The sequence below is a fragment of the Procambarus clarkii genome, chromosome 25 (genome assembly GCF_040958095.1).
Source record: "Procambarus clarkii isolate CNS0578487 chromosome 25, FALCON_Pclarkii_2.0, whole genome shotgun sequence".
Classification (NCBI taxonomy): Eukaryota; Metazoa; Arthropoda; class Malacostraca; order Decapoda; family Cambaridae; genus Procambarus; species Procambarus clarkii.
This window is the reverse complement of record NC_091174.1, coordinates 6,651,646-6,665,991: the sequence shown is the minus strand read 5'-3', so window position 1 is coordinate 6,665,991 and position 14,346 is coordinate 6,651,646. Positions and strand designations below refer to the sequence as shown.

The 14,346-nt window shown below is 44.5% G+C and overlaps 1 protein-coding gene across 1 annotated transcript; it reads left to right on the top strand.

Moving 5' to 3' along the window:
• The first annotated feature begins 12,081 nt into the window (after positions 1–12,081).
• On the top strand, positions 12,082–12,627 carry LOC138368346 (uncharacterized). Its single transcript, XM_069330874.1, has one exon. The coding sequence runs from the start codon at positions 12,082–12,084 to the stop codon at positions 12,625–12,627; it is 546 nt and encodes a 181-aa protein (XP_069186975.1).
• The last annotated feature ends 1,719 nt before the right edge of the window (positions 12,628–14,346 follow it).

Below are 14,346 nucleotides of genomic sequence, written 5' to 3'. Positions count from 1 at the left end.
TCTAACAAACCAGCCCGGGGGAGGGGGGGGGGTATGAGGCAATTCGAGGGGGAACTGAAGTGAAACTGGTTTTGAAGAATAATCCATTTCCGTTGAAACGTGGAGACGTGACACGGCCCTGGAGGCAGTGAGGGCTACTCCAGTGTGCGTGACGCGACAGACAGAGGCACACGACCTGCATGTTAGCGACTGGGGCTTCTGGCAAGTTTTGAGAAATTGCTTCGTGGTGTTTCCAGCGGGTTGGTAGGTGAGAGAGAGAGAGAGAGAGAGAGAGAGAGAGAGAGAGAGAGAGAGAGAGAGAGAGAGAGAGAGAGAGAGAGAGAGAGAGAGAGAGAGAGCTAGAGATAGATTCCTCATCCCTCTGTTCCTCCTTTTCTATGCCCCCTTTGCCCTCTCTTCCTCCCTCATATGCTCCCTTGTTCTCCCCTTATATGCAAGCTAGGCCATAAAATATAAATAATCAATTTAGTCAATTCCTCTTAAAGGTTCCCTCAGGTCTCCTGTCTTCGTCCCCCCTGGGCATGGTCAAATCCCCTGTGTAATAACTTGGCAAGGGAAGAGGAGGAGGAGGGGGAGGAGGGAGAGGAGGGGGAAGGAAGATGGGGAGGAGGATAAAACTAATGAGGTAGAGGAATCGTTAGATGAAAATAAGGTGACGCTAATAACAGAGCGTTGGCATTGGACGTTATTACTGAGAGAGAGAGAGAGAGAGAGAGAGAGAGAGAGAGAGAGAGAGAGAGAGAGAGAGAGAGAGAGAGAGAGAGAGAGAGAGAGAGAGAGAGAGCTTGCTTTACTATCTCAATAAACTTCCAACGATCATTATACCTTCATATCATACCTAATGCACGATCAATATTTTGCCATTTTTGTCTCACTTTATGTATGTTTACAGCTGGCGCCTTCATCTTTTATCCTATCTGGCCAGGTAATAGCCGGATAGCTATTATGGCCAGATATAGTAATACCTGGCCAAGCTGGCCTTATAGTTGAGAGAGATGGTAGTATAACTGGTATCATACAGGAAAGGTAGTTCATTCGTTTCGGGTTTGGATCCCCCAATGATGATTAAATTGAGTAAATACTCATTTAAAACACTTAGTCAAATAAGAGCTATATCAGACCTGTTTATAAGTATGTGGCCTTGAAATGACTGTCTCTAGACAAGTTTAGACTACAGCTGGATACATTATGACTGTACCTGGCCGAGTTTTGACTGTATCTGGCCAAATTTTGTCTGTACCTGGCCGAGTTTTTACTGTATCTGGCCAAATTTTGTCTGTACCTGGCCGAGTTTTAACTGTATCTGGCCAAATTTTGTCTGTACCTGGCCGAGTTTTAACTGTATCTTCGTAAGATATGACGATCTGGCCAAGTTATGGTCGCATCTAGCCAACTTATGTCTGTATCTGGCCGAGTTTTGTCTGTTTCTGGCCAAGTTATGACTGTATCTGGCCAAGTTATGACTGTATCTGGCCAAGTTTGGACTGTATCTGGCCAAGTTTGTACTGTTTCTGGCCAAGTTATGACTGTATCTGGCCAAGTTATGACTGTATCTGGCCAAGTTTGGACTGTATCTGGCCAAGTTATGACTGTATCTGGCCAAGTTTGGACTGTATCTGGCCAAGTTATGACTGTATCTGGCCGAGTTTTGACTGTTTCTGGCCAAGTTACGACTGTATCTGGCTAAGCTGTAACTCAACCAAGTCCCCCACCCCACCCGCCACCTACAAATTATCACGCCCTCCCCTCCCCTCCCCCAATACCAATCAATGACCCTGCAATCATCCCTAACCAATCAACACCCACGCACTCACCTCCAAGTATCAACACCCACGCATTCGTTCCTCCCTCTCAACACGTACATCCTAACCCCACATATATCAACGAACCCCAACACCTCCTTAAGCATACCTCAACTTACACTCCCCACCCACACAACCCCCCCACACAAAATCTTTTCATCCCTACTCACCCCCTCCACCTCCCACGCCTCCAATAGACGCCACACCCCCTCCCCCACACGATCATTGAGGAGAACAATCAATAAAACTGCACCTTGACCTGTTTATACGTGTTTGAAAAATATGTTTCTCATATTTTCACTATTAAATCTTCCCTGACATGTTTTTTCTTTGCTGCAACCTCTATTGCATATTTTGCAACTCCCATTTCTGCCTATCTTCGCTGAACCTCATCTGCCTATTCCATCCATAGACTTCCTCCTAACACAGGAGAAGTATATTGTCTCAAAGGGCATTCAATTATAACTATGTTTAGGTAATGTATCGTTATTTATGCTCTCGTTACCAAACCAATGTGTATGCTCATATTAACTATACAAAGTATTAAAGTAACTAAAAGTCCCCCGCAAGATATCCGGTTAAAACGAAAGGTTTTCATAAACTATCCGGATACAACGAAAGGTTTTCATAAGCTATCCGGATCCAACGAAAGGTTTTCATAAGCTATCCGGATTCAACGAAAGGTTTTCACAAGCTATCCGGATTCAACGAAAGGTTTTCATAAGCTATCCGGATACAACGAGAGGTTTTCCACAAGATATCCGCAACAACTGAAGGTTTTCCTAAAGTTTAAATAATTACAAGCAAATTTCCCAAGATAGCATGCTACAACCAAGAGTTTTCCCCACGATAACATGCTGCAAGAAGTTTTTCCCAAGATAGCACGTTACAACGAGGAGATTTTCCCGATATAGCGAGCTAGAACATAGAGTGTTCCCAAAGATAGCCAGCTAGAACAAGGAGATTTGCTCTGCATTGCATGCAAGAACAAGAGTTTTCCACATGATAACATCCTATCACACAAATTTATATCTTAATTTTTTCCAGCTAATTACAAAGTGCAGGCAATGAACCTTAATTATTCAGCGCGAGAGTGAGAGAGAGAGAGAGTGAGAGTGAGAGTGAGAGAGGGAGAGAGAGAGAGAGAGAATGAGAGAGAATGAGAGAGAGAGAGAGAGAGAGAGAGAGAGAGAGAGAGAGAGAGAGAGAGAGAGAGAGAGAGAGAGAGAGAGAGAGAGAGAGAGAGAGAATGAGAGAGAGAGAGAGAGAGAATGAGAGAGAGAGAGAGAGAATGAGAGAGAGAGAGAGAGAGAGAGAGAGAGAGAGAGAGAGAGAGAGAGAGAGAGAGAGAGAGAGAGAGAGAGAGAGAGAGAGAGAGAGAGAGAGAATGAGAGAAAGAGAGAATGAGAGAAAGAGAGAATGAGAGAGAGAGAGAATGAGAGAGAAAGAATGAGAGAGAATGAGAGAGAGAATGAGAGAGAGAATGAGAGAGAGAATGAGAGAGAGAATGAGAGAGAGAATGAGAGAGAGAATGAGAGAGAGAATGAGAGATGGAATGAGAGATAGAATGAGAGATAGAATGAGAGAATGAGAGATAGAATGAGAGAGAATGAGAGAGAGTGGGGAGAGAATGAGAGAGACTGGTAGAGAGAATGAGAGAGACTGGTAGAGAGAATCAGAGAGACTGGTAGAGAGAATGAGAGAGAGAGAGAATGAGAGAGACTGGTAGAGAGAATGAGAGAGACTGGTAGAGAGAATGAGAGAGAGAGAGAGAGAGAGAGAGAGAGAGAGAGAGAGAGAGAGAGAGAGAGAGAGAGAGAGAGAGAGAGAGAGAGAGAGAGAGAGAGAGAGAGAGAGAAAACGACAATAATATATTACCTCACATTAACAAGAATCAAAGATAAACTCAGCCATACTAATAATTCTTAAATAAAATTTACAATTATATTTAATCATTATAACTATTTTGCAAAGTTGCTTACAACTCTCTTCAACATGGAGGCCTGGTCGAGGACCGGGCCGCGGGGACACTAAAGTCCCGAAATCATCTCAAGATCTCATCTCAAGATAACATGTGTATAGTACGCCGACTGATAAGGCAACTTCAAGTCTTGGCACTGACCTTGGCTACAGATGAGATCCGTTGGTCCTCACAGGAGTAACGGGGATGATGGTGTAGAGATCTTGTTATCTTGAGATGATTTCGGGGCTTTTAGTGTCCCCGCGGCCCGGTCCTCGACCAGGTCTCCACTCCCAGGAAGCAGCCCGTGACAGCTGACTAACACCCAGGTACCTATTTTACTGTTAGGTAACAGGGGCGGTGGAGATGAGCTAGCGGAGTGTGTGGGATGCTGCGGAGCATCACTTTACAAGTTCAACATCCCAGTCAGGTCTCCACGGGATGGCTGGTGGATGTGTGTGTGTGTGTGTGTGTGTGTGTGTGTGTGTGTGTGTGTGTGTGTGTGTGTGTGTGTGTGTGTGTGTGTGTGTGTGTGACTGAGAGGCACACGTTTTAAACAAAGTTGAGTGTGATCTCCCTCGAATGCAGTGTACACGCGCGTGCAGAAGCAGCCTCGCGGGTTATATGCCCGGGTGTTTGAAAGCGGCCACGCACGCTACACCCACGCACCTGCACGTGCGTGTGGCTCGCCCGCCAGTGAGCGACCAGAGCGAGCCAACAGGCGGGGGCCCAGGTAAGTGGACAACTGAGACGGCCTGGAGAATCTACCCACGAGGAGACGCCGTTGTTGATGTGGTCGTCATGGTAACGCCTACACCTCTCCATGTAAGCCGTCCAGATACACTCATCTCACCACGTGTATACACCCCGGTGCGTCACCTACTACACCCTACAGCATCAGTCTACTACATCCTGAAAATTCTACGATTTATTCAGGCACCCTTCTTGAGAATGTACAATCCTATTAATCTTCACAATCTCCTATGGTATTATGAAGCCTGATACACCCACGGGGACTATTCTCAGCTCTGCTACACCCAAGTGGACTATTGTCGGCTCTCCTACACCCTCCGTCACCTCCCTAAACACCCCTCACTATTACACTCTTGCTAAATTAATTGCCAAATTGATTCCTTGCGGAGAATGTAATTTTCTTAAATTTAATTCATGATGTTAGCGATAGGTGTAAGCCCTTGTTTGAGCCCTAATGTGAGCCCTAGTGAGAGCCGTAATATGACTCGTAGTGTCAGCTTCGAGTGTGAGCTCTGGTATGAGCCATAGAGTAAGCTCTAATATGAGTCCTGATGTGTGCCCTGAAGTCAGCTTTGAGTGTAAACATTACTGTGAGCCCTGGTGTCGGGGCTGGCGTGAGCCCTGGTAAGGAAGGGTTCGACTCACACATGCGGCACTAATGTTGATTTTCACAGCAGATTGGAACTCCCCGGCATGTGGTGGCTGTTTAGGTAGGCCCTGGGGTGCCCTGGGGTGCCCAGGGGTGCCCGGAGGCGCCCGGGGGTTGTCTCTGTCAGTTGGTAGTGGCCGGTGGTGTCATTATGCATCTGTCACATTACAGCTGTCATTTTATATTTGTTACTATCCACATCTGTCTCTCTAAATCGGCCACTCTAAACATCTTCCAATTTCTATATCTATCACTTTATATTTGTGCATATGAAGGACCAGCAAACACCGTGAGATTCCGTCCTTCTTAATCTTCACCGCGACGTTTGATTAACAATTTTTCAATGAACGTTCTGAGGGAAAAGTTCTTCTCACGAAAAGTTTCATCAAAACCTGCTCACCTTCGGTACATTTATCATGCCTGGCCAGCCAGACAATATTGTGGGTGACGTCACCTGAAACGACATGGCGTGGCGTGACATCATCAAGCGTGATACTGCCTGGCGTGACATCGCCTGTCCTCGCGTGCATGGCAGCGGCAGCATGGTCCTGGAGATCCATGTCATCTGTGACCCCTGACTTCCATGTTACCGCCGCGGTCATCTGATAATTAATGGGCTCATGCGGTGCTCTTCAAAGGTGAGGGATCTAATGCCTCATTTCCAGAGGCGTCGGATCTAATGCCTCATTCCCAGAGGCGTGGGATTTAATGCCACGTCTCCAGAGGCATGGAATCTATTTCCCCATTACCAGAGTCATTGGGTCTAATGTCTGATCACCTGAGATGTGGAATCTAATGTTCCATCACCAAAGCTGTAACCCAGCTGGGTACACTCGCTCTCTATCTTCCTATCACACTGTCTGCATACTAGCTTCTATAACTGCAAATTCAGATTTCGAACTGTTGTGTTAGATAAGACATATTCTCAAGTACAGATGGCGTTCACTGCCTTACGAAAGAAACACAATGCTTCCTCTCCTCCTGACACTCTCTATGTCACAAGAACGCACCATAGTCACGCACGCCAGCCGCAGGATAAAAGACCATCAGCCACTGCAGTGAAATATGACTTGATGATACACATGTGTGTGGTTTATTGTCTGCTGATAATCTTCGAGAGCCCCGTTGTCACTCATCCACTAATACGTGACGTCGGCTCACGTCCCCGAGTGGTTCCGGGTTCGACTCCCGAGCAAAATTAGACGTTTGGGGGGATGTTTCCTTACATCCAGCGCCTCTGTTCACCTGCTTGTAAATAGACAACTGGGAGAGAGTCAGCTGTTTTTGGGTCGTACCTTGGAGAATGTGAGACGTTGGCTAGCTAGGCCTTGATAAACGTGAAAGTTCAAGTTCAAGTACGTTTATTGAGAGCATAAAATACATCTCAAAGGGATGGAGAGATAGAGTAGCTTAGGCTATGTCTACCCCCTCCAACATGACAGTCGTATTGTCCCGACAGTGATAAGTTATAAGCTAACCTATCACACTTTAACTCCACAAGACTCTTCCCAGATAAATATTAACACAGGCTCAAAGCCCAGCTCTGAAGTACATCCATAGCCTTTATCACGCGAAGATTTCCACCCCACACGTCTGTCGGGAAGGGAATCGGTTTTTAGCCTTAGATTACACGAATTTCCATGTTTGTAGCTTCAGTTCACGCCAAAAAATATATTAGCTTAGCGTTATCCTCATTTCACACGAAGTCTCGCCTGCCTGGCTACTATTTGGGGGAATTTTCTTTGTTGACAAACATACGATGGCGTGTCAGGGGAGACGAAATTGAAGGTGGTAACTTGGCAGGGAGCTGAAATTACCTTATTAAATGAGACGGTGAGGCAGACTGGAAGGACTGGCGAAGGAGTCGAGGAAATTTATTGATAGAATGGGTTCAATGTGAAAAATGGTGGGTGGATTGTGAAGGTCCACTGAGAGGACGAGAGGCGGAGAGAGAGAGGGATAGTCGGGGGACTATCACTATTATAACTACTATACGCTATACTGTTGCTGCTGCTTCTGCTGTTACTATTGCCGTTGGTTCTGCGTCTTCTTTTACTATCTTTGCAATACTTTCTGCTTCTTATACAGCTGCTATCACAACTTTCCCTAAGTATTCTAGAGCTTTGATATCAGGATGAGAAATCCTTGTCCGAGAGAAGTTCGTATCCCCCTTTGTTACTGTTCCTAAGATAGCAGTGACACTATGTACACGAGGTCACTAATCCAGCTACTGGCCAGACCAAAAGGGGGCTTAACAGTTTAAGCAACTTTGATTACAGCCTCTCGATAAAAAAATATTTTAATCTTATTTCAGAGCATGTGAGTTCAGGATGCATTTGTACGACTGACTTGGAATAGCCACTGACTTCTATTATCGGGGACAGGAAGCCTGTTAGGGTTTCCTAGATCCCTCCCCCCCCATTACCCACAGTCAGTGACTGGCAAATTCACAAGAATGCAACGCATAACAAACGACTTAGTGGTAGAAATTTGCTGCTTAAATATTAGCTCTTATTGATCTGCATGAATAGTAAATAAAAATAATCCAACTTCAGGTATAAATCGATCTAGATAGCTTGCTTCAGCTTAGGTATAAGCTTAATAATCGCTCAGCTTAATAAGCGCTGCGATGCTTTGTAAAGCTGACGTTGCTGTCAAAAAAAATACCTTCAGACTTTCATTCACAAGTTCACTTATGAAATATTAAAAAGCTGTTATCCATCAACCTTTTATATCCAGAAAAATTGCAACAATAGCCTTCTACGTAATTAGAAATTGATTTCGGTAATTATTATATACTATTCATGTTATAAAAGAATACAACAAAATAATGATGCTTGTGTCTCGGAAACTTCCCATTAATTATGCCTTAATAATCCTATTTTAGTCAACGTTCATCTTAAAAAAATATGAAAAATATCATTTAATTTTAATATTTTTTTGGTAGAAGTTCTTCCTTTCTGCAAGAGAAACATCTCTCCAGTTGTTAACTACTAGTACGATTTTGGCCGAGGTTCGAACCAAGAGAGTCATGTAAGACAGAGAGAAACACTCACCACTGCACCACTACGCCGCATGATCACACTGTGTCATGGAAGTAGTTCCTACTTCTCAACTACCTTCAGATGTTCTGTTATCCTCTTGAAGTCTGGTGATTGGTCATATTATTGGTTTTCATCTTTTGGATTCCAATCAAGATTCCATTATCCGCTGCTGATCTGTAGCGTAGATTAGGGAGGTTAGCCATTGCTAACACACAATTTATGTCTGTATGTCTCTCTCTCTCTCTCTCTCTCTCACTCTCTCACTCTCTCACTCTCTCACTCTCTCACTCTCTCACTCTCTCACTCTCTCACTCTCTCTCTCTCTCTCTCTCTCATTAGAGATAGCGTGCTACAACAACAATTACAACTTCTACAACCTCTGCAAGCACAATCATCTAGAGTTGGCGTGTTTGCTAATGTTGGTCTGTTTGTTGACACTTGTTTTATCTGCTCTCTGAATATTGCCAAATATGACCCGGGGTCACGCACTTCTGCTCCCCTCCTTCCCCTTTACCCCCATTCCCCAGTGGGACGTCTGGGGGAAATTATAAATTGGCGTTAAACACATATACAAGCACACACAAAATCATCTTTTGAGGGAACATAGCTGGATAATAGAGACGCGGCTGTCACGGCGACATAAGAAAGGACTTCTTCAGTCTTAGAGTTGTCAATAAGTAAAATGTCGAAGGCGGAGCTGACTCATTGTATAATTGTATGTGTAAATGTGATTATGAAAGCGAGGGAATTAACGCGATTTTGTAAACACATGTTAGTGAGTATATGCATATGTATGCATCTAGGCACACACTGGATGTCTCTTTTCACCTAGCAGTAAATAGGCACCTGGGAGTTAGTCAGTTGTTGTGGGTTGCATTACGGGTATGTCCGTGTGTATGTGTGTGTGTGTGTGTGTGAGAGAGAGAGAGAGAGAGAGAGAGAGAGAGAGAGAGAGAGAGAGAGAGAGAGAGAGAGAGAGAGAGAGAGAGAGAGAGAGAGAGAGAGAGAGGGAGAGAGAGAGAGAGAGAGAGGGAGAGAGAAATGTATATAGTAGATTTAATACAGGAAATTAGGTAGGCAATCAGTACATAAGACATGCAACGGTTAGAAAGGCAGGGGTCCAAGAGCTAACAACTTGATTCTGCAACCACGAATACACACGAGCATAAGCTCATAAATGGACACAATGAAGGAAGTCAGCGAGCCAGCAGATGTAGCGGAGGGCGAGGAAGGATTACCTTGGACTAAGAGGGGAAGCGGAGAGGCAATTTGAGAATGACAGCTGCTGATACAGAGACCTTACCCAGACTGATACACAATAGGTTACTATCGAGATCCCTCCCAAGGTCGAAATACTGATCTTTATGCAAGCGATGAGCCACAATAACGTGGCTGATGTATGTTGACCAGACCACACACTAGAAAGTGAAGGGACGACGACGTTTCGGTCCGTCCCGGATCATTCTCAAGTCGATTGTGAGACTTGAGAATAGTCCAGGACGGACCGAAACGTCGTCGTCCCTTCACTTTCTAGTGTGTGGTCTGGTCAACATACTGACCCTTCCCAGGATGTAACAACCCCCCTCCTTCCTCCAACTAGCTGACTAACTCCCGGATACCTATTTACCGCTAGGTTAACAGAGGCATAAAGTAAAAAGATTTTTGCATAAATAGCTTTGTCCCGCTCGAAATTAGAACCCGGGCTTCCTGATTGAAGTGAGAATGAACCCAACTGACTGCCGATACCCAAAATGTTCTTCTCTGTTGGGCTGCGACCCGTCTGCTACGTTCTGTTGCTACCTGTCTGCTGTGTTGTGTTCCTGTCTTCTGTGTTATGCAGAAAAGTCAAATATGAATTCACAATAAAACAGGAAAAACTGCTTGGATTAGGAAGTGTTGCCAAACTAGCATTACAGGAAAATGTTGATATTACCAAAGCCGAAGTAAAAAATCACTATATTCAAATCGAAGCAGAGAATAAGTCACCATAATGAGGTTGAACACAATCGAGCCACACTTATGATAAGCAAGGAAAGGGACGGAATTTCGGTCCATCATTGATAGGGGAGTCCTAGACGAACCGAAACGCCTTGGATGTTAAAGTGAAAGGGAAGTGTGAGTGCCACAGCGAAAGGGGGTCTGTCTGTCTGTCTGTCTGTCTGTCTGTCTGTCTGTCTGTCTTCTCTCGATTTCTTAAACCTCTACGCTCCCTTCCTACATTTACAATTCCTCCTTCTCCATCCTTACTCCATACCACTGCATAACCCCCCCTCCCTTCCCCCTGGTTCTCTCAACTCCCTCCCAAGACCCACAATGCAGTGACCTTTCCCGATCCCTCGCCGCTGTCACGAGGTTGTAAAGTTCGGTGGGGATGTCAGCTGGCTTGCACACCACCACCACCTTCAGCGCACATCATCACAACATCCACCACCACACACTACAACCACGCACTACCACCTCAACCACAATACACCGCCATAACCACTATCTCCACACACATCACAACCACGATAAAGTTCCACACAATAAATTTCCATACAAACTTGGTAGTCAATTAGGTATAACCGCGTGAGTGTTACATTGAATAGGGGAATACATCTGATAAGAAAACAAGGGTTACTATGAAAGAATAGGTCTCACTCGTAGACTGGTCTATAATAGGTATGTAATCTGTAATAACAACCATAATGGTCTGTAATAGGACTTGTGCTTTTCCCTTGCATACACAATGACATCAATTAAGATGGTAGGATTGAAGATTACAATCCTCTTCAATTAAGACTGAAGAGGATTGTAAAGAAATAATATAATAAGTGCAGAAACTTAGGGTATGGTTGTATTCTACTACAATACGTATGGCTACTAGATTTCAACCCAAATAAATACAAGGTAATGAGAATTAGGACTGGAGCAATACAAAATTAATAGGAAAGGACTCATCAGAACGATGAAAGATAGGTACCTGGAGGCGATGAGTCACAATAACGTGGCTGAAGTAATAACGTGACAATCGACTTGAGAATGGTCCAGGATGGACCGAAACGTCGTCGTCCCTTCAATTTCTAGTGTGTGGTCTGGTCAACATAGGTACCTGGAGGTAGATTTAACCCCCAAGCTCAGTGCCAGAAGCTCAAATACACATAACATCAGCGGCATATGCCAGGCTGGCCAACATACGAACGGCAATCAGAAACTTGTGTAAAGAATCATTCAGAACTTTGTATACCACATATGTCAGGCCAACTAGGTGAGTACAACTAGGTGAGTACATAAGTAAGATCATCAACTGATGCAAAATTGATGGACATAAGAGTAGCATTTAGGAACCTTTCGAGAAAGGCCTCGGAGCATTGTACATGCCACGTGAGATCATTGTAAAACATGACGTCCCAGTATTTAACTTCGTCCAAGTGGTTGGGCACCATTCCTTCCACCCGTCCTATCCCAAATCCTTATCCTGACCTCTTCCAATTGTTATATAGTCGTAATGGCTCGGCGCTTTCTCTTGATAGTTGCCCTCCCCCCTCTGTAATGATACATAAAACCAACACTGAAATCCAGAGGTATTCAATGAGGATCTTACCAGAACTACGATGATTAAACTATAGGAAAATCGTGTAGGAACTCAATTTCACCACATTTGAAGACAGACTCGAAGAGACATGATAATGACATATAAGATACTCAATGGTAACTGATAAGCTTGATAAAGACGATACATTCAGTATAATGTAGGATACAACAAGGAGACCTGGATGAATATTTGAAGCGTAGATTGTTAGAATGAGCTTATTTAAGCGTAATATAAGTGAATATATTAAATGTAATAGAGGGATAGATAGTAGAAGCTATTACGATATTTTATATCTTGATATGACAAGAAACAGTAGAGTTGTGGATCCCTGCACGAGTGGACACCTGACAGCACGTTTAGGTAAGCACACCATCACACCACCTTACTCTGCTCCAGACCTACCACCATCACCACCACACTACATCACTTACTCTGCTCCAGACCTACCACCATCACCACCACACTACATCACTTACTCTGCTCCACACCTACCACCATCACCACCACACTACATCACTTACTCTGCTCCACACCTACCACCATCACCACCACACTACATCACTTACTCTGCTCCAGACCTACCACCATCACCACCACACTACATCACTTACTCTGCTCCAGACCTACCACCATCACCACCACACTACATCACTTACTCTGCTCAAGACCTACCACCATCACCACCACACTACATCACTTACTCTGCTCCAGACCTACCACCATCACCACCACACTACATCTCTTACTCTGCTCAAGACCTACCACCATCACCACCACACTACATCACTTACTCTACCACCATCTACTACCTACCACCATCACCACCTCAATTACAGAAATATTAACAAAGTCACCTGATCGTCATATCAACCCTCTCTTCCTCGTCCTCCTCTCACAACCTTATCCACCATCAACCCCATTTCCCCTCAATCCATTACCTATTCCCCTATCGTTCTTCCCCATCACCCCATCTACCGGCTCCCCACGGCAACACGTGACGTAACACGCAAGCTAATTGTCCCGGCCCAAGTCTTCCTCTGATGCACGTTGTCCTCAGAATTCTTGTGTGATAATTCAGACCCCCACACACGACCTACCTGTAATAAGCCAGGCAATTTTATAATTTAAAGTCATAATTTTATGTAATTTTGTAACAAGACTATAATATTAATTATATATATAATAATTAACTAAGATATAGTTTATTAACTAAGCTTATTAACTAAGAGCTTATTATTAAATTAACTAAGCTCCACAATTAAACAATGCCCTCCATCTCTCGTTGTGCAGTTTGGGCACAGTTTTTCAGCAAGCAGGCGATGAGTCACAATAACGTGGCTGAAGTATGTTGACCAGACCGCACACTAGAAGGTGAAGGGACGACGATGTTTCGATCCGTCCTGGACCATTCTCAAGTCGATTGTGCACTAGGATTTTCAGCAAATCCTGGTGCATGCTGGAGCCTCGATGAGCCTACACATGTGAAATAAAGCTTGAATGATCTCCAAGCCATAAATCACTTAGTAACACCACCCACTAGTGATCCCCACCCCTCCACCGCCCTGCTGTCTGGTCAACACTAACCTCGCGTGTGAGCGAACGATCAATACACCAGCATGGTATCAATAACTCACTGTGGTCTCACGGTATATATTTTTTCCAGCGAAGTATACGTCTTTTCTTACAAATTATCGTGTCAGTTCGTAAGAAAATGAGTTTAAGAAAAATCCTTGCTTATGTTAAGACCGAACACGTGGATGGAGCTGAAATGCATCGCTGTATTACCATTCACGGCAGAAGTAATGTTGAAATGCGTTACTCTATCAGAGGGACGGGTTGGATTAGGCATGACCCAGATGAGAGGAAAGATAATTTCCGATTGGCTATCGTTGTTGTGGTTGTTTAAAATTCAGCTACTAGGAACAAAAAGTTCCAAATAGCACGGGCTATGGTGAGTCCGTAGTGGACTTATCTGGCACAGGAGCGAGGCTGTAACTAGATTCATTGGCTACCTTGGAGCATCCATAATAACTAACAGCACTGGAACAAACCATGAAGGAGAGGTGAAAGCTGTATGAGGTCCCATCGAGTGCGGGCAGCTTTGAGCATTAAGAAGAGTAACAAGTAACCATCTTATATCACAGCCTATTCTCAAAACATTGAGCGGATACTCATTGTTCCACTTGTACTGATCAGTAGGGCGACAACCTCGCTTCTTGCAGGGACGGTGTTCGACCCCTGAGGGTTGAAGTAGTTGGATATAGTTCCCTCACTCCATCTTCCTGTCCCCCAACTCCTATCCTGTCATCGTATTCCTTCCATGTCAAAACTGCTTACATAGATTTCTGCTCATCACTTCCTCCCCTTTCGGTACTCCAACAACCCATCACCCAGCCCTACTCTTCCAAGCCTCGACCACTAGTACACGCATTGTGTGTGTGAAGTATTTTTCATTCATAGAGACATCGGGAGTAAGGAAATGTGCCCAAACGCCATCCCATGCCTGGGAATCGAACCCAGCAATTGTCGGAATAGAGACGACTGCCCTACCCTAGATCAGTACT